The sequence below is a fragment of the Drosophila miranda genome, chromosome 5 (assembly GCF_003369915.1).
Source record: "Drosophila miranda strain MSH22 chromosome 5, D.miranda_PacBio2.1, whole genome shotgun sequence".
Classification (NCBI taxonomy): domain Eukaryota; kingdom Metazoa; phylum Arthropoda; class Insecta; order Diptera; family Drosophilidae; genus Drosophila; species Drosophila miranda.
In genome coordinates this window covers 1,323,120-1,347,997 of record NC_046678.1, presented here as the reverse complement: position 1 = coordinate 1,347,997, position 24,878 = coordinate 1,323,120, and the positions used below count along the sequence as shown (strand labels likewise).

Here is a 24,878-nt window from a genome sequence, read left to right as displayed (position 1 = left end):
GGCTCAGATCAACCCAATCAAATTATTTATTTCACAATAATTATGTATGCACATATAACATATATCGGACAACCTTAAAATGGGTGCTGGGATACAAAGAGAAATAGCTTTGCAACACTCTTCCCACGCGGCATTCCGTTGGTAAAAACTGTCATACTCAGTTCCATCTCAATGTCCTGTGGCCCCTCTAGGGATCTTTTAAGTAATACATTGACTTGGTTGTTGCTTTTTAACGTACTGTATTAAAGAAAATAAAATATGAATAAATTAGTTTTAAATTTGACCTTTAAAATAAATCACAGTACAGCACCAAAATTCTGAATAAATTACAAATTGAATACTAACTCGAAATGGTTCTCAGTTGCCCTTTCGATGTTCATCGAAGCTTGGATCCTCACAATTTTGAGGTCAAAATCTATATTGTCATACCACATTGGACCACGTAGAGTAAAGATCGTTCGACCATCCGGCGGTATCATCAATTTAGATACAAAAGTTATAAAATTGTATGTGTAAGCTGAGGGTTTTGTGTAACAATCTTCTCCTTCACAAAAGTTGCTGTTTTGACGGCACCGGCTGAAAGAGATAAATTAAAAATAAAGTTTTTTTAGATGTGCCTTCTTTAGTCGACGATTTTCGCAAGTGTTATTCTGTTCGTCTAACTTTTATTTTTGGATATCAGTAAATTAATTTCAATCAAAAATCAAAACATTTTTTGTATCGCATTATTTAGTTAGGTTGAAGTAATTTAAACAATTTTTGGCTAGCAATAATTATACTTTAATTTTATTTTCAATATACTTATCTGTTCTGTGGCCTTACTTTTTTTGCTCTGGGTCGTTGCTATATCCAGCAATACAATTAATAGTAGTACATTTAAAGCTTCCTCGAATATTTGTGCAAATATCGTTCTTAAAAACCAAGCAAATATTTAAAAAAACGATTTAATGAAATCTATATAAAATTTAGAAAATTCTTCATATACAAATGTTCTTATCGAACAAACATACCCGACCAGTGCATACATGATTGACGGAATCAGCACATTCATCAATATCGCGGCATGTATTCATGTCTGAGGCCAGAGTGTAACCACGAGGACAGGTACATTGGTAGGATCCAGCAGTGTTGATACAAAATCTGAATAATAGATCACATGATTTGGAAGAATGTCTAGGCAAATTGTCGACAATTCATACCCCATACACAGCTTATAGTGCTTGTGAACTTCACATTCATCAATATCGTTGCATGTGCGGTTGTCCTGTCCCAATTGGTACCCTGAATTGCATGTACATCGATACCCACCCCAGAAGTTAACACACTTTTGCTGGCAAAGACCCGGAATAACTTGACACTCATCCACATCAAAGCAGGCCGTGTTACTGTCGTCACCGTCGCTTGTCTTCTTCTGGAAACCTGACTTGCATTCACAATAAAATGAGCCAATGGTATTAAAGCAATGAGCATTCGAAGGACACACACGTTGATCGCGCGCGCATTCGTTTATATCCTGGCAGGTGCTGACGCCATTGGAAATATGTTTTAGCTCATGACCGGTCGGACAGGCACAGATGTAGCTGCCGTTACGATTTCGGCATATTTGTCTGTCGCCACAATTGTGCTCGCCCGTCTCGCACTCATCGATATCTGTGTTGATAAAATTCTAATTTGGCTTGGGATATATGCTTTTTAAAACATCCCACGTACCAATGCAGGATGTTCCTTCTGGCGTTGACTTATAGCCAGCCTTGCACTGCAAAAGGCTTTCGCAGCGGAAATGACCATTGGTGTTGATGCAACGCTCATGGCTACCACAAGGATTCTTTTCAACACATTCGTTTATATCTACATATGTAAAAAAGGGAAAAGCGTATAGTTAACATTTCCACCCACAGCACAAATATTTAATCGCGGTGATGTCAAAGAAGAGTTTCATATCCGCCAAATAGAATTTTTTCAATTTCAGAAGGGCCCCTTCATATATTCTGAAACAGATTTATTTATGTTACTGCTGACTTATGGCTGGTTGATAGTTCCGATCATGGTCTCATATGGATTGCCCCGTCAGTTGACTGTATAAATATTATAAATTACTAGGTGACTCGGCAAACGTTTTGCTAGTCGAAGAAATAAATGCTCTAGCGTTGTTGGTTAATTCCTCTACATCTGTCGACTATGTATCTACGCGTTACTCTCCGTCCTAGTTGCCTTTGTTGATTTCGTTCATCTCGGGCCTCTTGCGATTGTGATTCACGTAACCGCGCCATGCTCACACGCTCATCTGCATTGTTTTCTTGGATTTGTTCACCTGAAATTCTTACTCTTATATCTCGTATGGTTCTAGACTTGATCGTTTGACGACTCAAATTGGCCCCTCTGCTTCTTATTGGCATGGCTCAAATATATTAAATTCCTGGGTTACAATGTTTGTTATTGAACTTCTCCGAAATGTCTCAATCGATTTTCTTGAAATTTTATGTGCTTTCGATTCTAAGTTTTTTTTCAGATTTTTTCGCTTCCGAGGTGAAACGAATAATGATTTCATCACAATATTCAAACCCCAGGACCGAATTTTTGTTTCGGCCTACTGGGATTTCATATGTGTATGAAAAAGTTTTATTCAATTTAATATTTTTCAAAACATTTTCTTTGAATTTCATGACGCCACATTTACATTAGATGCTATTGGCTCAGATTGGCGAGATTACCTCGGTAATCATAGTAAACATTTTGTGGGTCTTACAGGTGCTTCAGCTCCAGATGGCGATGGATAAAACATTGTCAAAACATAAGGGCGTGTAAAAAAAATTATTCATACCAAATCTTGACCCGATCAGACCACTCCTTCGGGTACCTCCCAAAAAAAAGGACATAGTGTTTGGGAGGTACCCGAAGGAGTGGTCTGATCGGGATGAAAAATAGATGTTGCACACAACATAGCACACAAAATTTCACGAAAATCTGAGGAGTTCAGCCACAAAATTTGTAACACGAGAATTTTATATATTAAGTATGTATGTAATGAACTGAAAGCGAACATGAAGGAAAGATACCTGTTAGACTGATATGCGAGGAAAATTAGAACTAAACATTACTAGTAGAACTAATTACGAGAAAGGTACATGTAATAGAGATCTTCATGGCTCCATTTAAAAAATAAGTAAGTCTATTAGTATTCGAATGGATGTATTCGAATTTAATTGAGTTGAGTGAGTGTGTATAGCTATACCCTTACTCAAACTTTATCGCCGTAGCATTATATTTCACTCAATTGATTGTAAGTATTGTCAATTCGAATTCCGGTTTTTCTTACCACTCATGCAGAACTATAATTTATATTTACCGACACACGCGCCAAGATTATTCCTGTGAAAGCCAGTGGAACAGGGTAACCGATATATAGTGGAGCCATAGTAGCCCTGCTGAGAAGTAATTGGATAGGGATATTGGGAATAGTGAGTTCTTGAAACTGGCTCCTTGAACGTAGGTGCAGCCGTTGTTGAAGTAGTTGATGTTGTGGTTGTTGTGCTTGTTGTTGTTTTCCTATAGCAGCGAAAGGATCCCTTCGTGTTGTAGCAATCGAAATTCGGCTGGCAGTTATGGGTATTGAGTGCGCATTCATCATCATCTTCAAAGAGTAGATTTAGTATCGGATTCACGATTAGTTGTGATTTTTAATATTGGATATATTTATATCGCTTTATTTATAATAATATTTATTTATTTATTTAAACAATTTATATTGGTATTTAGTGAAAGAATTTTAAGTTCTGGAGTGGTTTTTAATGATAGCATTTCTCAACAAAATTAAATTTTTTTCTCGACGTTGTGAACCAAACGTTGTGATAGATTTGGGTTCTAACCATATATGCACCTTATTTAATGTCGTCATTTGAATATTGAATATAACTTAAAAACCCGCCGATGTTAATATAATTAATTTGGCTCTCTATTGATTTGGACTAGTTTTTAAGTGCCAAGAAGAAAACATATTAATTTTTCGATTTTTCGAAGACATAATGAGCCAACATCCACAGATAATGAAACAATCGTCCAAATCCAAATCAATTGTAAAGGACCTAATTTCAAAACGATGAAACGAACGTTGTGACCGCAACTCTGCATAGTCGTATTTCTCTCCTCCGCCGAACGACAAAGAGTGCGTGCAAGAGAGACAACAAATTAGTTAGAACGTAACACTTGTAACAGTGAGATCTAGCAAGAGTTATTTGTGAATTTGTGCATGTTCGATATTACACGAGTGGATACCAAATTTGGTCGCTCTAGCTCTTATAGTCTCTGAGATCTAGGCGCTCAGTTTTTTCCATAGGCAAAGCCGACCATGAAACGTGCGTGTTAGAGAGAGATAGAGCGAGAGAGAATGAAATTGTTTTCTTCATTCTGGCTTTAATAATGAACGATATGGTTCAGATTCTGCAGTCTAGAAGATATCATTCTCTACGATGCTGCGTTTTCTGGTTTTCTCGTATCTTATGCCACATATCACACAATTCTGAAATACAAAATATAGTTATCTAGCTCTTATAGTTTTTGAGCGCTAGGCGCTCATAGACATAGACATACGGACAGACAGACATGGGTCAATCGATGATCGCAAACAACATCAAATATAAGCACCAGGTCTGGACCGGATATCATACCCTATGTTAAAAAATCTACTACTAAATTCAAAAACAGTACTCCTGAAACACATTGGTAAACTCCAACCAATATCGCTCAACCCGTGCATAGCTGAGGTTCTAGGCAAGATCATAGCAAATCGACTATGGTGACTAGTTAACAACATCAAGCTCCTCGAGAGTCAGCAACTAACCCTGTTAGACTACCAGAGTACTGCAGTACTGTCCTTCAGAAGAAAAGGCATAGACAAATTGAATAGGTGGAGAATAGACGCCAAGGTTCTAAACTACGTTACAAATTTTCTTAATTTAATCTAATCGTAAAACTCGTTAAAATCAAAAGCCAGTACTCAGAATACAAACCACTCCACAATGGTATTCCGCAAGGATCAGCTTTATGAGTAATAAACATCCTAATGGCCTATAATAAGCTTTTCAATACTATAGAGGTCCACAAAGGTTTCCAATTCTTTTCAAATGCAATCGTAAAAAAAGTTAACAAGAAACTAAACACGGCTAACATAAACCCCATGTTCACAGACTTACTACACTGGTGCGATTATTCACGAGCAAAACTATTACTCCGCAATCAGAGATCAGAGATAAATAAATAAAGAAACATACCTCATATGTACATAAATATAGATATTGTAACGAATGGAGATTAAGTGGGCTGACTTTTGTCTTTGCTCAGAGTTGTTTCGAACAACATTTAAAATCGCCAGTTTCATAAAGTCTCCATGTTTAGTAAAAATACTCTCTCTTTTATATGCTCAACCCGGAAAATACGAACCGTATAAACGTAACAATAAGATAATGATTCCCCGAAATTGGAAGGATCGGATTATAGAACCAATAAGTGGGTTGCAGCGGACATTATAATTCGATACTAGATCTGTTTGGATTTCTTACCATCGCAAATTCCTGTTTCAGCGTTTAATGTGTAGCCCGTTCCGCAACTCTGAAGACGCTGCAAAACAAAAAATAATTAAATAAGCCTTTAAGAAATAATAAATGAATGTGTAGATACCATGCAAATATATGAACTTTGTGTGTTTTCCAGACGGAATAATTGTATTGTATGGATATATAGATATAATATAGATATAATAATAATAACAATATATATGATATTCATATAAGAAAGTTCAGACAGGCGCTCATTATATCTAAAGCTATTGCCCTAATGTGGTTACTTCCTCTCTTAAAGATACCTTAATTACACATTAAAAATTTCCTTTATGTGTATTCCTTTTTCTTTAAAAGCTATGCTAATAAACTCTGTTTCAGATATACTTTTTTTTGATGGATATTTGGCAAATTTCTATTGTAATGATGTTTACGATAATAGGCGTAGGGTTCTGTGGCAGGGACTCTTATAGGTGCATCGATTGAGTCATTGAGTCAATATCGACATGAGTTGTTGGCTGATGCTGATCTTCCTCGTCATCCTCTTCAGTTATCACCCCCTCATCCTCTTCGTTGTCGTCTGTTTCGTAATATGTCGTCTAGTTGCCGACGACTGCAATTCTTGACGTGCGTGCTTAGCATATACTTATGCGCGAAATTCTTGTTGCACAAACGGCACTGGAAGTGCTTCTTGCCTGTAAGTTATAGGAATTATGAAGCCCTTCTGGCAGTCGGGTATCTAGCAGATGTGCAGGCGCTTCTTATTCTCGCCATCGGTGCAATTGCGGCAGGTGCAATCCACACGCTGTCTGCGCTTTACCTCCGTCCCCGCTCCCGCTCCACTGGTATCCATGCTCAAGTCTCATCTGGGCTGGTAATGGCGGTGATGCTATTACCGCGGTAATGGTGGTAAGCGCGATCGCTGTAGGTTGAAATTGCTGGTGCACCTGCTGCTGTCTACTAATTTGCAGACTGCATCGGCATCTATCCACGCATCCACGCTCGAGTTCAACACAGAAAATGACAATGACCCAATGGTGGGTAAGGCCGCCACTGATGACTCGGCGAGTCCTCCAGCTGGTCCAGTCAATGCTATTGCTGATTTTACTGACGAATTTACTTACCGTGCAAATATATGAACCGATCGTGTTATCACATCTTTGAGTTGGTAGGCAGTTGTGATTGTTAATAGAACACTCATTAATGTCTGTACAGGTAGGCAAGTGTGTATTGTAAGAAAATTATATAAGAAACAATACTGAAAGTCGTACAACATACCGACGCACACATTTTGAGTAGTATCCAGACGGAACCCCATCTGGCATTGGCAGGAAAAACTGCCTATAGTGTTAATACACTCCAGAAGATGAGCATGGCAGGTGTGTGTTCCATTATTTTTGCACTCGTCTATATCAGAGCAAGTGCCCTCCTCGAGATAAAAACCTATTTCGCAGGATTGACTCTCAGCTGAGGTACAGTTAAAGCCACCGGCGTGATTGGAGCATTGTTGGTCAGGTTCACATGGCGGCGGCGACTCTTCGCATTCATTGTCATCTACATAAGTATAAAATGCTGTTAATACAAATTTTTTTTTTACAGTTTACTTAATAAATATGTATTGTTACATGAGTAAAGGAGACAGATAATTAGTTTATATTTAAACAGAGAGACTTTATTTCCAAAAGAATTTGGAAAGTCTAGTCTAGCCAAGACTAGATATCTCAAATATATTCCGGCATGACAACAATAGTCAGCCTACTTAATTCGTTACAGTAACTTAAAAGCGACGCTGAAAAGTATATACATATGTATATGTTTTTGTTTTTTATACATATTTCACATAATTTTTAAGAACATTTTCGCTTTGAGAATAAGCACTAACAGCGCGAAAACTGTGTTTAATTCCTATTCCTATTTCTCTTCAGCATTACATAAGGTAAAATATAAAGACATAAGTTTAGCAGGACTCACCTTCACATTCTAGTTCGTTAGCATAGTGATATCCTGATGGACACTTGTTGAATTTTATATTTAGACAATGATAGCTGCCAATCGTATTGTGGCAGTACTGGGTCAACGTGCACTCATGAAGTTTCTCGCTGCACTCGTCAATGTCAACGCACTTGCCATGGTGTTGATCCATGTAGTATCCATCGGGACATATGTTATTTTTCACCGATGAGCATGTAACGTTGTTGTTGTCTAGTTTAAATCCTGAGTGGCACTTACATTGATATGCGTCAAATGTATTCTCACAGATGTGAGCGCACAGGTTTGGAATTTTGCCACAAATGTCGTCTATATTTTCAATAGAGAAGCAATCAGTTGAATTGTTTTCCAAGGAGCCGAGAAACCACTTGAGGCTTACCGTCGTCTGTTAGGACTATCGTACCATCGGATGAATTCTCAAGATACTCTTCAGGACCCATGTCGCCTTCTATTTGTTGACTTACATTAAACATTTCATCGGATTTTGAATTTAAATTACTGTCTTCGTAACAGCAAGTCCGATAGGATTCAATAGCAGAAAGAAATGAAAATAATGGATCACTGCAGTTCTGTTTACTTGCCTTAACTGCCAAGCCAACTTGACACGCTCGACAACAGCCCGCATAGGCATTAGAGTTCGAATTGACTTCCGTGTCACACCGCGTTCTGTTTAAAGCAGCCAATCGACCCAATTCACAATTCTTGTGGTCTAATTCTCGGGAACAGCACACTTCATAGGTGGAATGACATAGTCCAAGCCACAATGGCGGTATAATGGATACGGAGGAATCAATATTTCCACAGGACTGAATATCCATAGTTCGTGCTTGCCGAAGCCCACTTATGCAACATTTTCTAATATAATCGGAAATGTTGTCTATGGAAAAAAAAAATTTACTTGAACGTTTAACTAAAATAATAATAATAATAAAAACGCAATACTAAATACGGGAATATTGAAAGCAAAGTATTTGAGTTGTTAGACTAATTCCTAAAATGTAAACACGTATTTATGTACATAAACTTAACTGATTTTTTATTTTATTTAAACGAATAGAATACTATGCAGCTAAGTGCTAGTAATAATTATTAATACTTACTTATAATCTACTTACCGCTTGCCAAGGTTTCTGCGGCATTGTGCCAAGCCATCATTGTATAAATAATAAGCCATATTTTTCTAAATTTGATCGAAGTAATCATTTTAACCGGTGTTTTTGTATCACTGACTTCATTAACGTGCCACAAAGGAAGCGTTAGGAAGCTGTTTACGACCTGAACAAACCAGACAATAATGGAAACTAAGAATGAATATTGTGCGCGTACGCTTGTCCACATTGCCTCAGACACTAGCACTAGCACTGGCACATGTGCAGCCAGTGATTCTGAAGCTACATCTATATTGGGATTAGCGTAGATAAAATTCTAGAACAAAGAATAGTTCGGTCTTGGCCTCGGGTGAACGGAGGGGGAGTGTCAGGGGCCCCCCGTACACATGCTCGTACATACATACGTACATATACATACGAGTATGTACGTGCATATACATCAGCTACATACGCTAATATTTATACGCCCTTATGTACGTATGTATACATATTTACATAATTTTATACTCTTTTTTTACCACCAAACCATAGGGTGAATAGTGGAGTTCAAGGCTGAAATTTTATCTCGTCTCGGCAGTACCTTCAGGAAAACCTAAATACATACATTTTTTATAGGTATGCAAATATTAATATATATTTATACAAGCGAGTAAGCAAATAGTAGCCTAATCTTAATAAGTACACATGTATGTACATACATATCTCACTATCAAAGGCAGTTAACTGCACTGAGGAAAATCTGCATAATTGTCTTCTAAATAATATGAAGTAAAGCAAATTTAAAATGCCATAAAGTCGTACATAGTATTTTTTTTAAATGTTTTTTTGTATTTTTACATTAAGCCTTGCAACTCATTTATAATGCAACTGCAATTTGTTTAATAGCACTGCCCTTCCTCTATTGACACTATAGCAGATTTAGATCCATTACCGTATACGTTGGCAGGATTGCATATGGTGCTATTGATGATCATGTTGACATCACCCCTTAAAATGCGGAAATTTATTTCTGAATAGTCCAGCTGGCTATATAAGTAAATTGGCAAGCGATTGCTCATTATCCACACGCTTTGAGTTTCTCCTTCGTCTACTTTCAAATCATTGGGGAATTGAATGAACGTTGAGGAGACATCCGGATCGAGGAGCATTCCTAAATTGGCCCGCGTGTATGGTTTGGCTGTATCCCAGCAACCAATGTTATCTCGATGAACTTGTGTATAGAACATTACACCATTTCTAGCAATTCCAGATGAGGAGGATTGACCATTGTATCCGCGATCGCCAATTGAAAAGAAATATTGTGCGTTATCCTGACTATTAATTTCCCATAAAGATTCGGTTAGCAAGAGCTCGGTCGATACTATAAATTCCTAATAAAAATGAAATATGGAAAATATTGGGTAGTGTTATTCTATAGAAAATATGAATTCTACATTGTATTTGTGTTGTTGTTATTCACGGTAATCGAAAAGTTTAGGGATATATTAGTTTTGTGGTGGAGGTGTGTAACACTCAGAAGAAAGCGTTTCCGACCCCATGAAGTTTATATATTCTTGGTCAGCATCAATAGCCGAGTCGATATACATAGCTATGCTAGAGCAAACAAATTGCGTCACAAGTGTATTTCTAAATTTCTCTTCGCCCCCACAAAGGACGAAAATATGTGGCATTTACAATTTTAAAGATACAAGAAAACCGAAAACAAAGAACCATATAGAATGATTATATCCAGAAGAGTGCAGAATCTGGTTTAAATCCTATTACACTACTCAACAAAATTGAACTTTTTTTCGACGCTGTGAACCCAACCGAATACGCAACCCTATTCGACGTGCCAACGGAGGGCGAAGATTAAAGATGCCTGGATTGATTATTGCTGATTTGCTTTGCTTATTTACTTAATAGCAGTAATATTTATTCTGGTAAGAGCTGAAACAGCCTCTGCAAGGGTATATATGGAGAGATGACTCTAATTGCTTACCTTAAAACTTGCCATTGGATGGAAATAAAGCACACGCTGCTTACTTTGATGATCATAAGATATACTCATCCCAAACACACCATCCAGCCATTGAAAGTTCAGTCCATAAATCTTAAAGTCGGAAGCCACTGGATTTGGTGCAAAATTGTAGTTAGTTACTCGCCAGCTTCTATTTTTCGCCAAGCTATAAACAATAAGACCAAAACGCCATACGTCTGCTACAATTGCATGTGCGTCTTCGCAATGATTACCCACTTCAACAATGATATTGGAGTGCAGAGAATCCTCTTTAACTTGCGATTTAGGCAAGTCATAGCGAACAATCGTTTTATCTGCGTTTAGATCAAAAGCTACTATTTTTGGCGGGCAAATTTGATTTATGTTAATTGTGGCGTTGATAACACCAGAATCAATAAGCCAGAGTCTGTTACATTTGTCTACGGTAGTGCGATATACCGATATCAATTTAGAACAGTCTGGATTATATGGATTTCCATGAGCTTCCCAATTGGGATATGGTTTAATTGCTGGACTTAATTCCCTCGTCGGGAACGGAATAGTACCCAAACTTGCGGGTACGCCGTCTTTCCAACGAGGCGTAGTAATAAATAATCGGTTTTTATGTACGTCAATGCCCAAAGGAAGATTATTCTTCGGTATAAAGTCTCTGCGGATAAGATATATGTACATAAGTACAATTTGTGGCTGAGAATTGGAAACAATTAAATGAATCTTTAAACAGAGAAGCAGGGATGAAAATGTATACCTGACCTGTCGACATTTAGAATTCCGCTATCAATTTATTTTGTAGGTAAGAAGTATGAATAGACTTATTGGCGTTTGTACAAAACTTTCTGAGGACAATTAAGTTTGGGAAAAATGTTTTGGCATTGATTTTTTTGTTTGATCTGACCAAATCCGACATTTAGGTGATTTTAGAAGAAAAATGGTTTTTTGTTAAGTTTCAAACTGAATTATAGATTTCATAGAAACAGATTGGCGGTAAGATAGTATGGAATAGAGATGGGATGGGAAATATATGTATGTCTAGTCTAGTCTAGACGCTGATCAAGACGGACTAACGGACCTTGGCTTTACTTTTTTTGGGTCACAGCTCCCTTCTTCTCTGTTATGCATACATGAGCAAACTCATAATAAGCTCCGCAAGGTTATAATGAAACAATTTATACATATATGTAGGTTACCCATTCATAATTGCTCGTTGGCGTTCGACAAAAGTTGGATATTCAAAGTCCAAATATTTCCACTCATTTACTATCTTAAGCTGACTTTCACGAATGGAGCCCTGCTTTTGAGAGTTCGACTGCATTAAATAGCCAAAATCTGCATTAAATGATTCAACAAAACTAACACTGTTGACAAAGCTAATAAGAATAATTAGCTGAAACGTAATTAGCCAACTAAATTTAAATGAATATCGATTCATGACTTCTTCTGGTGTTAGGTCAACCCGTTTAGACTTTCTAATTTATTGAATATTTTATAAAAATTCACTCTTTCCTATTGATCATTATGTCCCACTGAACGATAAGCAACTGACGGGGTTGATGTTGATGGCAGGTTTTAGCCAGCTGGAGTTTCTTTTAAAACTTACATATGTACAGCTTAAAGCTTCAAGTCTGTCTCTCAGATTAAAGTTTCCAATTTACCTGTCTTTTACCTAATGTGGTCTTAAGCTTTTCATACCCATTACTCATAGAGTACAAGGTTATATTGCATTCGTGAAAATGTGTGTCATAGATAATAAACTGCCATATCTATATAAATTTACATATTCATTTTATTATATATTCACGTGCTGCAACACTATTCTATCCGGCTACTATTTATTTAATCTTATGACTTATTCATATTTTACAATCAGCCGTTTTTACAGTCATAAAAGTTGTACGATTTACTTTTGAATACACATAAATTAGGGCTCCCGTTTTCACATTCCGCAAGATTTATTCGTTTTCAAAACGAAAACATATTCGTTGACGAAATGAAAAGTAAACGGCTTTTTATACAACGAAACGAACCTTAAGTCCAAAATGAAAAAAATAGATGACTTATTGATTCATAATCATAAACTTGACACCTACATATATCAGGGTAATTTAACTTTTGCTTTCTTTCTAAATAATTTTATTTTAACCCAACCTCAAATTAAACTCGGAAAAACGGAGCCTGCCTGAATATATCTTTATTTTCACGAAGTACCAACCGGCCCTTATATCTCTCTAACTCACACGTGGCTGAACCCCCCACTGAACAAGAAAAAGAAAGGGAGAGCAAGATCGTGAGGGGGAGTCAGCCACGTGAGCCAAGTGGTAGATATGATGCTTTGTGGATGCCGCACATTTTAGGAATGTAGGCGGCGGAAGGTGACGTGGCAAAAATTTATTTTGCACTTTTTAAATGTTACATTACAGGAGGCTGCACACAAAACCCGGTGGATGTATATGGAACTAGACGAAAAAAGAACGGTCGGACGGACAGACTTGGCTATATTGACCAGATTATTGATGCTGATCGAGAATATATATATTGGGTTACATATGCCAGGTAAAAACTCTTTTTTTTTTTTGTCTCAACTACTTTGGTCCCCAAGACAAACATATCAACTATTGTTGCTTTCACTTTGCTTTTTTTGGCATCCCTGTTGTAGTGTCACGTGGCGGTTTCGCACTCAGGGATGTTCATGAAAGTATGTATGAATACCGTAATTCTGCGCACTTCGCTAGGCTTTCAGGACATAGTTCAGATTATTCACCAAATAATGATTTTTTATACTTTTAAAATTATGTTTCTTTATTATTCAACGCCGCTTGCTTTTTTCGACTTAAAAGCTATAGTTTCTGGTGTAGAAAATATGAACGCAAGGCTGGATAAAATATTATCTTGGAACCTAATAATGAAAACTACCAGCGCCCACGACCGTTTCCGCCTGCACCACCGCGTCCTCTGTTAAATCCTCCACCTCCTGCTCCACGCCCAGTTCCTCTAAAGCCACTGGCTCCAAAGCTGTTCCGTGCACCCCGGCCACCTAATTAGATTATAAATATATTAGATTTAACAACAGAAAATAAAATATTAAAAAATATATTTGATATCAATTCATTACCCATTCCGCCTCGATTAAAACCACCCCTTTGAAAACCAGGTCCACCTGTTGCGCCCTTTTTCTTAAGTCCTTTTGGCTGTGGGGGTTTTGGTAAAAACCTTGCGATAGGCAATAGTTTCCCAGGATCAATAAACAAAGTTTGATCAGGTTTAAAACTGTTTGCATAAACATTTTCCGACAACTTAATGGACACGGAGTAATCACGAACTGTGCCAAATATTTCATCGATTTTTCCAATCTGTTCCTTATTTTCGAGAAATATTGGTGCATTGAAATAAGGAACATCCTCTATCGCAACTTTGCAAATTAAATCATTCTGGCATGTATAAACAAAGTTTCCTATGGGAATAACACGTTCTGGCGGACCTATAATTTAATAAATATTACAATATATATATTTAAAATGTATTTTTTATAAAATCGGACTAACCATTATCAAATGCTCCACGACCTCCTCCGCGACCTCCACCTCGGTTGAAGCCACCACCTCCTCTGTTGAAACTTCCTCCAGACTTGAAGCCACCTCCGCCGCCGCTCCCACCACCGCCGCGAAATCCTCTTCCGCCACCACCACCGCGAGGTCGACCAAATGCCATTTCAATAATATAACCAAATTTTTGGAGGATACAAAACAACTACAAACACGTGCGTGCCGTTTGTGCCGAATACTTAGGGATGGTAAATGTACATCCTTTTGGGAGTACGATAGCTGAAAAGTATACATTCTACCGTTTTGAGAACGATGGAATCGGAATACATTTACAATCCCGAGATTATAGGCTATTCACACTGACGACTGACTATTAAAAAATCACAAGGTCAATTTTCGAAAGTATGTGGTCTAGAAAATTAATGTTTTTTCACATGGCTTAATATATGTGGCATGTTAACGGGTCGGAAGACCATTAGCGTTGTTTGTTTATGCGCCTGATAAAAAAACAAAAGTGTTGTGTATCACAAGGTGCTTGTGATTACACCACATTTATGAAATGACAGTTTATTTTTATTTCGGTGAAAAAAATGTTTCGGCCGGCCTATAATACATAATAATAATATTATATATTATTGTTCCTTATTCCGTCATTCCATATAAACGGTAGTTTAACTCTTATTCATAAACTATATAATATAGTGATGGTGCAGAAGCGATAAGTATAGACCCACTGAGCTAGGCTAAAAACTTTCTCTCAAAATAACTAGAAGTTTAACTTTTGCAAGGTGTACGTAAATAAAATTTATAAAATTATATCAAATTTGAGGATCCAAATTAAATGAACGCAACGTAATGTCTTTATACACACAATATATTTCTGACCACATGTTTTAACAAAAGATAGGGAATAGCTATGCAAAACATTATGACGTCATAGTGACAACAATTGTATACTAGCTAGCCAAACCGCAGTAATTAAATAAAAGTGAAACTAAATCTTTTATTATGAGCAACTCTGTATCTACGATTGCGAATTCAATTAGTTACCATTTAAAATTCTTCAAATTTTTAAATTATTTTTAATTAATAGGCGGGTAGAGAAACACACATATGTATGTACACTCGACCGTTGGTATGTATGCAAGTAGTACATGCATACAAGCAATGTGAATGATGAATATGAGAACCGTAACATTAATGTGCAACTATGTGTGTGCGTATTTCTTTGCTTACATGTTGCTTGTGGTATTGGTACTTTCAGTCATTGACGCTGAAGTATGACACTAGGAGAGAACACGATACAAAGCGAAAACAAAAATCTAAGCGAAGATACAATGACAACAAAATCCAATAATAAACCTGCAGATAACGGGATATCCCTAGATAAAATTAATGGAAACACAAAATACGAAAAGCAGGTAATGTAACATAAATATGTACATATATAGTCGAAAATTTATTTATACACTACATATACTGTCAACACCGATGAAACTTAAAATAGTAGCTTGTCTTTGTAAGCGCGGAAATGGCATTTACATATGTAGGTACATTCCATTTTTTAACATGGAAACTAGGTGCTATAATGATTTATATATGTATGTAAACATCACTTTATTTAATTTAGCCAATTAATATCAACAAATTTTGTAATAATAAATTTACGAGTGTCAGAAGCTGCGAATTTCAGGTCAAGTCTTAAAATATCTACATTCTTTTTTTTTTACTCAATATTAAACATTGTAACCGCGCTCACAGAACGAGAAAATACATCCAAAATTTTTAAAATACAAGAAAATGGAAAAGTCCTGTAGACACATTGCAGACGCAATTCGTTCGCTTTCACTCTCTTCCCCATCTGTGTCGTAACTGGCGGAGTGAACGAGATATTACGGCCGGATGGTACTTCGGTGCTGGGCAGAGAGATATAACGGAATAGGTGTAAGAGAGAATGGGGCTAATAACAATTCCGGTGTTTACGTATAAAATATATTGTATAAGTTATATAAATCTTAAGATATACTGAGTAGCGGACATTCTAGTATCTCTGTTGGTGACGTACTGCTTTATTGACAGAACGACTCAACGATATCATTTTTACGAGCTGCCCGCAGTGGAGATTTAACAAAACTTCTTGATTTTATCGAAAGTGGTGAGATATCGGATATTAACAGTTGCAATGCGGTAAATGATTGAATCTATTAAGATATTTTATAAGTATTGATAACTTTACATACTCTTAGAACGGCCTAAACGCTCTACACCTAGCGGCAAAGGATGGATATGTCGATATTTGCAGTGAGTTGCTGAAGAGAGGCATCAAAGTGGACAACGCAACCAAAAAAGGAAATACAGCCTTGCATATAGCTTCGCTGGCGGGTCAACAACATGTTATTAAGCAACTTATTCAGTCGAATGCAAATGTAAACGTGCAATCGTTAAATGGATTCACACCGCTGTATATGGCAGCTCAGGAGAATCACGACAACTGTTGCAGACTGCTCTTGGCAAAAGGAGCGAACCCGTCGCTGGCCACAGAAGACGGCTTTACACCATTAGCTGTGGCAATGCAGCAAGGTCACGATAAGGTGGTGGCAGTCCTACTGGAAAGTGATGTTCGTGGAAAGGTGCGTCTTCCGGCACTTCACATTGCAGCCAAAAAGAACGACGTAAGCGCAGCCACTCTGCTCCTGCAGCATGATCACAATGCCGACATTGTTTCCAAGTCTGGCTTTACGCCTCTGCACATTGCCGCTCATTATGGGAACGTGGACATAGCCACCTTGTTGCTGGACCACGGTGCTGATGTCAACTATATTGCCAAACACAATATATCGCCGTTGCACGTGGCCTGCAAGTGGGGAAAGTCTACAGTTTGCAGGTTATTGTTGTCTCATGGCGCACGCATAGATGGACCGACACGTGACGGCCTGACACCGCTACACTGTGCCTCACGCTCAGGCCATGTTGAGGTTATTGAGCTCCTGCTACGTTACAATGCTCCAATACTATCGAAGACAAAGAATGGATTGTCGGCCTTGCATATGTCCGCACAGGGCGAACACGATGAGGCGGCGCGTCTACTTTTAGAACATAAGGCTCCAGTAGACGAGGTAACCGTTGATTATTTGACAGCGCTCCATGTGGCCGCACACTGTGGCCATGTGAGGGTGGCCAAACTGCTGCTTGACTACGGTGCAAATCCAAACTCACGTGCCCTCAACGGTTTCACTCCCCTTCATATTGCCTGTAAGAAGAATCGCATCAAAGTAGCTGAATTACTCATCAAGCATGGAGCTACCATTAGTGCAACCACGGAATCTGGCCTTACACCATTGCACGTGGCTAGTTTTATGGGTAGGTACATAGACAAGTTCAAAGGTTTGAGTTTAACAGCAAGCATTTACTTATTAGCGACGATTCAGTTAAACCCAGCATACGTATATATCAATTATATGTACATCAATTCTAGTCGATATTCACCACTTCCTCAAATTTGGCTATTTGCAGGTTGCATGAACATTGTTATTTACTTGCTGCAGCACGACGCTAGCCCAGATATACCAACAGTACGCGGAGAGACACCATTGCATTTAGCAGCGCGTGCCAATCAAGTAATATGTGCTATCTTGCTATGTGGATTATATTTATTATTACCTATAAATAATTTCAGACGGACATAATTCGAATTTTGCTTCGCAACGGAGCGCAGGTTGATGCAGTCGCTCGGGAAGGACAAACACCACTACATGTGGCATCCCGATTGGGCAATATTGATATAATTATGCTGATGTTGCAGCATGGAGCCGAGATAAATGCTAAAACTAAGGATAAGTACACGGCGCTTCACATTGCGGCGAAGGAAGGTCAGGAGGAAGTCAGCTTAGCGTTGCTCGAGAGCGGCGCACGACTAGATGCGGTTACACAAAAGGGTTTCACTCCATTGCATTTAGCAAGCAAATACGGACATCAAAAGGTGGTGGCTCTATTGCTTGAGAAGGGTGCTTCCATTGATTGTCAGGGCAAGAACGATGTGACTCCATTGCACGTAGCGGCACACTATGACCATCAGCCAGTAGTGACGGTACTTCTGGAGAACGGTGCATCCCCAAAAATATGCGCCCGCAACGGACACAGTGCCGTGCATATTGTTGCAAAAAAGAACAACGTAGAAATGGCGCAGCACCTTATACAGCATGGTGCTGATGTCGGTGCCATCAGCAAGTCTGGATTTTCCCCATTGCATCTAGCTGCCCAAGAGGGGCATTTGCCTATGGTTGAACTTTTGCTAGAAAATGGCGCCACGAGTGCTGCTGCTAAGAATGGCCTAACCCCATTGCATTTAGCTTCCCAAGAAGGCCACGTCTCTGTCGCGCGGACTCTATTGGAAAACGGTGCAAGCATTTCAGAGCGCACCAAAAATGGCTACACGCCGCTTCACATTGCCGCCCACTACGGACAAATTAATCTCGTAAAATATCTCCTTGAAAATGATGCTGACATTGAAATGTCAACCAACATTGGCTATACACCACTGCATCAGGCTGCCCAGCAGGGTCATATAATGATCATTAATCTCTTGTTGCGCCACAAGGCGAATCCAGATGCTTTAACAAACGTGAGTTTTACTGATTATCAATATACAATAATTTTTGCCATGAGTTATCTAGTCATGTCTCAGCAATGATCGGTCACTCCGCACGATCACTCCCTGGCAAAAAGCGGCTATGCATCTACATATTTAATTACGCGGCCTTTTTTCTACTTAGCCTTAGATTAAAACCCCACCATCTCAACATAAAAAATGGTTTTTCGTTTTTAGAAATATTCTCGAGGAATATGAAAAATTGAAACAAACTATTTTCGCAGCAGTTTTAGCAGACTCAATCGATTCTTAAGTAACCGTGGCTGTATTGGCTGATCTCCATCTCTTCGCATCAATTGACAAGATTTTGATTTGACGATTTTGTCAAAAAAGAGCGTGAGAGAAAGAGACAGAAGATGAGTAAGCGGCGAGGACGGCGTGGCGTAGTCGCTGAAAATGGATTTCTTCCTTCTGGCTATAATAAAATTCCAATCGGATATGCTAGATATACGCCTAGTTCTCAGAGACTATTAGAGCTACAGCATCGAAATGTAGTAGCAGCAAATGTTGTATGCAGACTCCTATGATATCACACTGAATCGAGTTTGTTTCAATTTTTTGCCACGCTCTCTTCCGCCTTCACAAAGGACGCAAATCTGCGGCATCCACAATATTGATGAAACGAAAAAACCAAACACGCAGAATCAGATCGGATCATTATTATAGCGAGACAGAATAAATTAAATTTCAGTGGCTAGGTAGAGTGCGCACGCCGCTCTCACATTGCATTTAACCCGCTCTCACCCCGGAACCTTTTCTTTAGTACTCACTCTATCCGTATCACCTAAACCCAAATAACTGTTCTTCCTCTCTAGCTCCCTAAACTTTCAGAGCAGTAGATTTCTCTAGCTTTTGCTAGAACTTCTCTTCTTTGAGAGGCTCTTGGATAGCGTAGTGCAAGCAAAATGCGCTGGGCTTTATCGAAACGTAATGGTTTGCAGTACAACTGTGAGGCATGCCGTGTGGTTTAGAATAACACGGTCATATTTATTATTATATTATAAGCCGAATTCATTACATCAGAGAGGATGCAGCCATCCTAAAAAAATGTATTAAAACGGCAGGTCGACCTGTGTCTTTCGAACTTTATACTTCTGGAGCTCTTTTGAACCGTTGAATGATGCGCTGCATGGAATTATTTGTAATTTCCAAAGGGGGGTTAGGGTTAGGAAAATACAGAATGATTTTACACTGAGATTATTAGGTGCTAAAACATTTGCTAAGACAAAGAATTTTGTAAATAAATGTTTACCAAAGGCATAACGTGTAGCATAGCACTGACCGAACGGTTCTATTTTTAAACATGTTATTTTAGTTTTTCCGGTACGTATACATGAATACTTATGAGTATATATGTATGTACCCATACATATGTTTTCCTAATAGAATCTACATGGAAATGTGCAAATGCACGGATAATTCCACTGGTTAGCTTCTTTACCGACTCTCTGCCTCTCTGGCATCTTGTAATTTTTTCGGTTATCCACATTTTGTGTATTATACTTGTGATCATCTGAGTCGATTGTGTAAAAAACAAGAATAACATTTGGGTGTGGTTCCATATAGTTTTGATAACTTTCTATTTTGTATATTTATGTATATACTTGCAGAGGCCATATTAAATCCAATAGCTGCCGCTCAGAAACTTTTTTTCACAATAAAATGTTTGGGTATTTTTGCGGTTTTTGGTTTTAAATGAAATTATTTTCCATAAATAATTTAGGGTATACCATTATGCAGAGCATAGAGTAAAACATAAAGTATGTAAATACATATATTATTGATTAGCATCAATAGGCGTGTCGATTTAAAGTCAATTCCATCGGTCAGACCGTTAATATGAGCACCCATATTTTTTTTAGGATATAAAAGAGAATTACCAAATTTCATTTTCAAATTTGTTAGAAAGTTTTGTTTCCTATGTTCACCACCCTCGTTAAAACGTAAAACTCTTCGACGGAATTGACATTACCTAAATATATGTACTTATTTTAATGATTGATAATTAGATACGGCACTAAACTATTTCAGAATGGTAAAACAGCTCTAAATATTGCAAGCAACTTGGGCTACGTTACAGCAGTGGAAACACTTAAGGTCGTCACCCAAACATCCATCACCAATATGAGCATTGGAGTGGTGGAAGAAAAATACAAGGTTGTGTCACCGGAGCTTATGCATGAAACGCTACTCTCTGATTCCGAAGACGAAGGCGGGGACGAGCTTTTAGACCATAATCAATACAAATATATGGCTACCGATGATTTGAAAGCAAACTATGGCCATGATCACGACCACCAAAACTTCGACACCACAAATCCTGAAAATGATCAAATGGATATATCTGTTGGACATCTCCTCGAAAAAGGTAATAACATCCGGTACACTCATAGACAAGAGATAGTATAATAACTTATATACATAACTGCTGGTTATATGCTGGTTTTAACAAAATAACAAAACAGTTGAATAGCTTTTAAGGATTATTTGCTTTTAAGGAAATACATACATACATATATGGATAAATGGACATGCCGCACAAGATTAGTTTTTTAATTTTTATATTTTATGTCCAGTTACATATTTTATTTTCCCATTGTCGCAAATATTAATCGAGAAAATTTCGATTTATGCTTGTATCTATAAAGAAATGATCAAGCATGAAGAGCAAGAGCTGAGTGCATCTACAACAGGACGTCAAGGCGATAATTCTCTTATTGTCCGCCCACCTGTTCACTTGGGGTAAGTTCTAAAAACTGTTCTATACGTCAAAATGGACTATATTTTAAATGTTTATTTTACATTTACAGATTTCTCGTATCGTTCTTAGTAGATGCCCGTGGTGGATCTATGCGCGGGTATCGACACAGTGGAGTGCGCATCATCGTTCCCCCGAAGGCATGTTCTGAGCCAACGCGCATTACTTGCCGTTATGTCAAACCCCAAAGAGTGGCAAACCCTCCGCCATTGATGGAAGGCGAGGCACTGGTAAGTCGCATTCTGGAGATGTCCCCGGTGGAAGGAAAGTTTTTGAGGTATGAGTTGTAGAATAATAATCTTTAGAGATCGGAAGAAATGTGATTATTTTTTCTTCAAGCCCAATTACACTAGAGGTGCCCCATTTTGGATCACTTAGAGAAAACGAACGCGAAATTATCATACTGCGCTCGGACAACGGCGAGAGCTGGCGAGAACATAGCTTATATGAGAATGACGAACATATTCTAGACGCCTTGCACGACGCCATTGATGCGGATGTTAATCCGCTGGAGGAACTACACAGAAGCCGCATAGTTCGTATCGTTACACAGAACGTTCCGCACTTTTTTGCTGTTGTATCGCGTGTGCGTCAGGAGGTGCATGCTATCGGACCCGATGGCGGAACAGTTTCTTCGATAGCTGTACCACAGGTTCAAGCCATTTTTCCACCTCATGCCTTGACTAAGAAAATTCGAGTCGGTCTTCAGGCACAGCCAGTAGACCTGGTTGGTTGTTCTAAGCTTCTCGGTCAGGGCGTGGCTGTATCACCGGTGGTCACTGTGGAACCACGACGTCGCAAATTTCATAAGGCGATAACACTGAGTATTCCTGCACCAAAGGCATGCACCAAGGGCATGGTTAATGCGTCCTATGGAAATGGAAATGCAAATGCACCCACTCTTAGACTACTGTGTTCTATTACTGGTGGTCAGACACGCGCCGCATGGGAAGACGTTACCGGATCAACTCCGCTGGCTTTCGTCAAAGATAGCGTTACATTTACCACTACAGTTTCTGCACGCTTCTGGCTAATGGACTGCCGTAATATTGCAGACGCGGGCCGCATGGCTACAGAGCTCTACACCTATATGACACAAGTACCATTTGTCGTTAAGTTTGTGATCTTTGCAAAACGTATTTCCTATACGGAAGCAAAGTTTTCGATCTTCTGCATGACTGATGATAAAGAGGACAAGACGCTAGAGCAGCAGGAATACTTTACTGAAATTGCAAAGAGTAGGTGTATTGAGGTGCTGCAGGACCAGACTATTTACATAGAATTTTCGGGCAATCTTGTGCCAGTTTTAAAGTCGGGCGAGCAATTGAATACCAAGTTCCAAGCTTTTCGGGAAAATCGTCTTTCATTTATTGTTCGTATCAAGGACCCAGAGCTGCCACAAAGTCGCATCTGTTTCATGAGCGAACCAAAGGTCGGACCCGGAGAAGCACCACAAATCCCAATCTGCGCTCTGAATGTGTCAGTGCACGATGCAAAACTGTCTACGCATAACGAAAATGGATTATTAGAGAGCTTTGGCCATGGAAATAACTTGTACAAGGAAATCAATCGTAATGATTTAATAAACACCGAAATGAAAGCAAGAGCAACAGAAACGGCAGCAATTGATAATCAGAATCAGAATGTTATAATTGACCAACCAAAAAACCTAAAACCGAATAGAGCTGGCTCCAGTAAAGTAATCCATCATGCCGACATAAGTTTGTTGAATATATGTAGCCTTATAGGCAGTGACTGGCCACAACTGGTGAAAGAATTGGGTGTACCCGAGACCGACATCGACCTTTTCAAAGCTGAGAATATTGGGGACCTTACACCCGAGCAGCGCATCTTGATGTTGCAGTTCCGGCTGCAAGAAGAGCAAGAAGGCATCTCCGCAGCAAAAATCTTATCTCAAGCTCTAAATAGGATTGGTCGTGCCGACATTATAGATCAGTGTATTTTTAATATGGAGCCTGTCACTGATAAGTCGGAACTCGATTTGACTACAGTGAAGAAGAACGAGTCTCTGACGCTTACCCCTACAGATAGTTCAGATGCAACACGAAGGGAAGATGGTAAGGTCAATAAACGTAGTTAATACTGTGCTAACTTGATAAACTTTAGAAACTGCCCTTATACTAATTAATGAATAGGTAATTTTTGTGCCACACCACCGTCAACTCCAGTTGAAGACGAAAATAATAAATATGACTGCGAAATGAGAGGCATACAAGAAGTTGTATCGGAGCACACAATGCAGTTGCTGGGAGAAGCGAAGGAATATGTTCATCAACGAAAAGAAGGTAAAAAACCTAAGGGCTCGCGCACACTCTATTTGAAAAAGGAGCGGAAAGCACAACTGAACTGATGAGCTTTTTTAAGCCACCAGCTTGGTAGGTGCGCACACTGTCGTCTGAGATGAAGAGGTATGTGTCCGTCTGTTTCTTTTAAACTATTATTTGAGTTTAAAAACTATTTCAACGAAATGTTGCAGTTTTCTTTTATAAATTTGCCAATCATTTGTCGCAAAGGGGGGATGTGACATCTGTATCATTTGTGTCTATATGAAAATTTGACCACAATATTATATAGCTTCCATAGTAATGAAATATTGAATGGTAGATATCAGCTTTTTAAGTTTTCAGCTCAGCTAAGTCAGCAATGTGCGCACCGGTGCAAAAAGTTTTTTTTTCCGGAGCTTTTAACAAAATGTGTGCCGCGAGTCAAGAAATTAAATAAATCTAATCTAATGTCTGGGATTATTCGATTTGTAGCTATAACAGATAATTCGTGTGTAACGCGGAATGAAAAATTTGGCAATGAGCCCATTGATCTAATTGGGTTGACAGTTGAGCCAATTCTGTTGACGAAAGATGCCACAAATATTCCAATAGGTAGAAATTCTGTTACTGATGAAACAATAAAAAGATCAACAGGAAATGCACAGGACAATTAATGTTTTGATAAAAACCCCCGTGGTGCATCGTATAATTATTATTTATTTATATATATATTTACCAATGTATTCGTTTCTTATTTGTCTACAGCAGTAAACTTCTAACTTCGACTTTTCGATCTCCGGTTTATAATTAGCTCAACAGTTATTTATAAATTGGTATATTTATATATATTTCGATATATTATAACTTCTGAATACTAATCAAATAAATTGTTAAATTATTAATATTCATCCTTGTAATACTTTTAATTTGTGTCGAAACGAGAGAACAAACTTTTTTGCGTCGAAATATGAACATTACATTGTTTTTGAAACGGCGCAA

At 38.4% G+C, this 24,878-nt stretch overlaps 4 protein-coding genes and 1 long non-coding RNA gene across 9 annotated transcripts; 2 read left to right on the top strand and 3 right to left on the bottom strand.

Moving 5' to 3' along the window:
• Nucleotides 1-3: 3 nt before the first annotated feature.
• Nucleotides 4-8,905, bottom strand: LOC108164426 (fibulin-1). 2 transcript variants are annotated; one of them, XM_017300106.2, is made up of 13 exons: nucleotides 8,657-8,900; nucleotides 7,921-8,418; nucleotides 7,524-7,850; nucleotides 6,831-7,106; nucleotides 6,677-6,759; nucleotides 5,556-5,613; nucleotides 3,347-3,631; nucleotides 1,711-1,848; nucleotides 1,200-1,650; nucleotides 1,011-1,140; nucleotides 823-911; nucleotides 346-576; nucleotides 4-237 (listed from the first exon to the last, which is right to left on the bottom strand). In XM_017300106.2, exons 1-13 carry the CDS (start codon nucleotides 8,877-8,879, stop codon nucleotides 75-77), a joined length of 2,952 nt encoding a protein of 983 aa, XP_017155595.1. In that variant the 5' UTR covers nucleotides 8,880-8,900; the 3' UTR covers nucleotides 4-74. The 2 variants fall into 2 exon arrangements, with proteins under 2 accessions (XP_017155595.1, XP_033250303.1); XM_033394412.1 differs by lacking the exons at nucleotides 4-237; nucleotides 346-576; nucleotides 823-911; ... (1 more) ...; nucleotides 1,200-1,650; nucleotides 1,711-1,848 and adding an exon at nucleotides 1,941-3,029 and having other exon boundaries at nucleotides 8,657-8,905.
• Nucleotides 8,906-8,994: 89 nt separating this feature from the next.
• Nucleotides 8,995-13,589, top strand: LOC108164425. Its single transcript, XR_001775842.2, has 3 exons — nucleotides 8,995-9,123; nucleotides 9,182-9,265; nucleotides 13,067-13,589. It is a non-coding gene; the product is annotated as an uncharacterized LOC108164425 (long non-coding RNA).
• LOC108164423 (protein yellow) lies at nucleotides 9,461-12,185 on the bottom strand. 2 transcript variants are annotated; one of them, XM_017300103.2, is made up of 3 exons: nucleotides 11,837-12,185; nucleotides 10,632-11,298; nucleotides 9,461-10,020 (listed from the first exon to the last, which is right to left on the bottom strand). In XM_017300103.2, the coding sequence occupies exons 1-3, from the start codon at nucleotides 12,076-12,078 to the stop codon at nucleotides 9,529-9,531; spliced, it is 1,401 nt and encodes a 466-aa protein (XP_017155592.1). In that variant the 5' UTR covers nucleotides 12,079-12,185; the 3' UTR covers nucleotides 9,461-9,528. The 2 variants fall into 2 exon arrangements, with proteins under 2 accessions (XP_017155592.1, XP_033250304.1); XM_033394413.1 differs by having other exon boundaries at nucleotides 10,632-10,815.
• On the bottom strand, nucleotides 13,428-14,422 carry LOC108164424 (probable H/ACA ribonucleoprotein complex subunit 1). Its single transcript, XM_017300104.2, has 3 exons — nucleotides 14,189-14,422; nucleotides 13,759-14,124; nucleotides 13,428-13,680 (listed from the first exon to the last, which is right to left on the bottom strand). Exons 1-3 carry the CDS (start codon nucleotides 14,352-14,354, stop codon nucleotides 13,556-13,558), a joined length of 657 nt encoding a protein of 218 aa, XP_017155593.1. The 5' UTR covers nucleotides 14,355-14,422; the 3' UTR covers nucleotides 13,428-13,555.
• Nucleotides 14,423-14,892: 470 nt separating this feature from the next.
• On the top strand, nucleotides 14,893-24,598 carry LOC108164421 (ankyrin-3). 3 transcript variants are annotated; one of them, XM_033394411.1, is made up of 12 exons: nucleotides 14,893-14,978; nucleotides 15,453-15,609; nucleotides 16,268-16,375; nucleotides 16,435-17,548; nucleotides 17,702-17,805; nucleotides 17,865-18,809; nucleotides 20,868-21,204; nucleotides 21,413-21,578; nucleotides 21,647-21,871; nucleotides 21,934-23,672; nucleotides 23,751-23,900; nucleotides 24,372-24,598. In XM_033394411.1, exons 2-12 carry the CDS (start codon nucleotides 15,469-15,471, stop codon nucleotides 24,551-24,553), a joined length of 5,211 nt encoding a protein of 1,736 aa, XP_033250302.1. In that variant the 5' UTR covers nucleotides 14,893-14,978; nucleotides 15,453-15,468; the 3' UTR covers nucleotides 24,554-24,598. The 3 variants fall into 3 exon arrangements, with proteins under 3 accessions (XP_033250302.1, XP_033250301.1, XP_017155590.1); XM_033394410.1 differs by having other exon boundaries at nucleotides 14,933-15,040; XM_017300101.2 differs by having other exon boundaries at nucleotides 14,934-15,040; nucleotides 21,485-21,578.
• The last annotated feature ends 280 nt before the right edge of the window (nucleotides 24,599-24,878 follow it).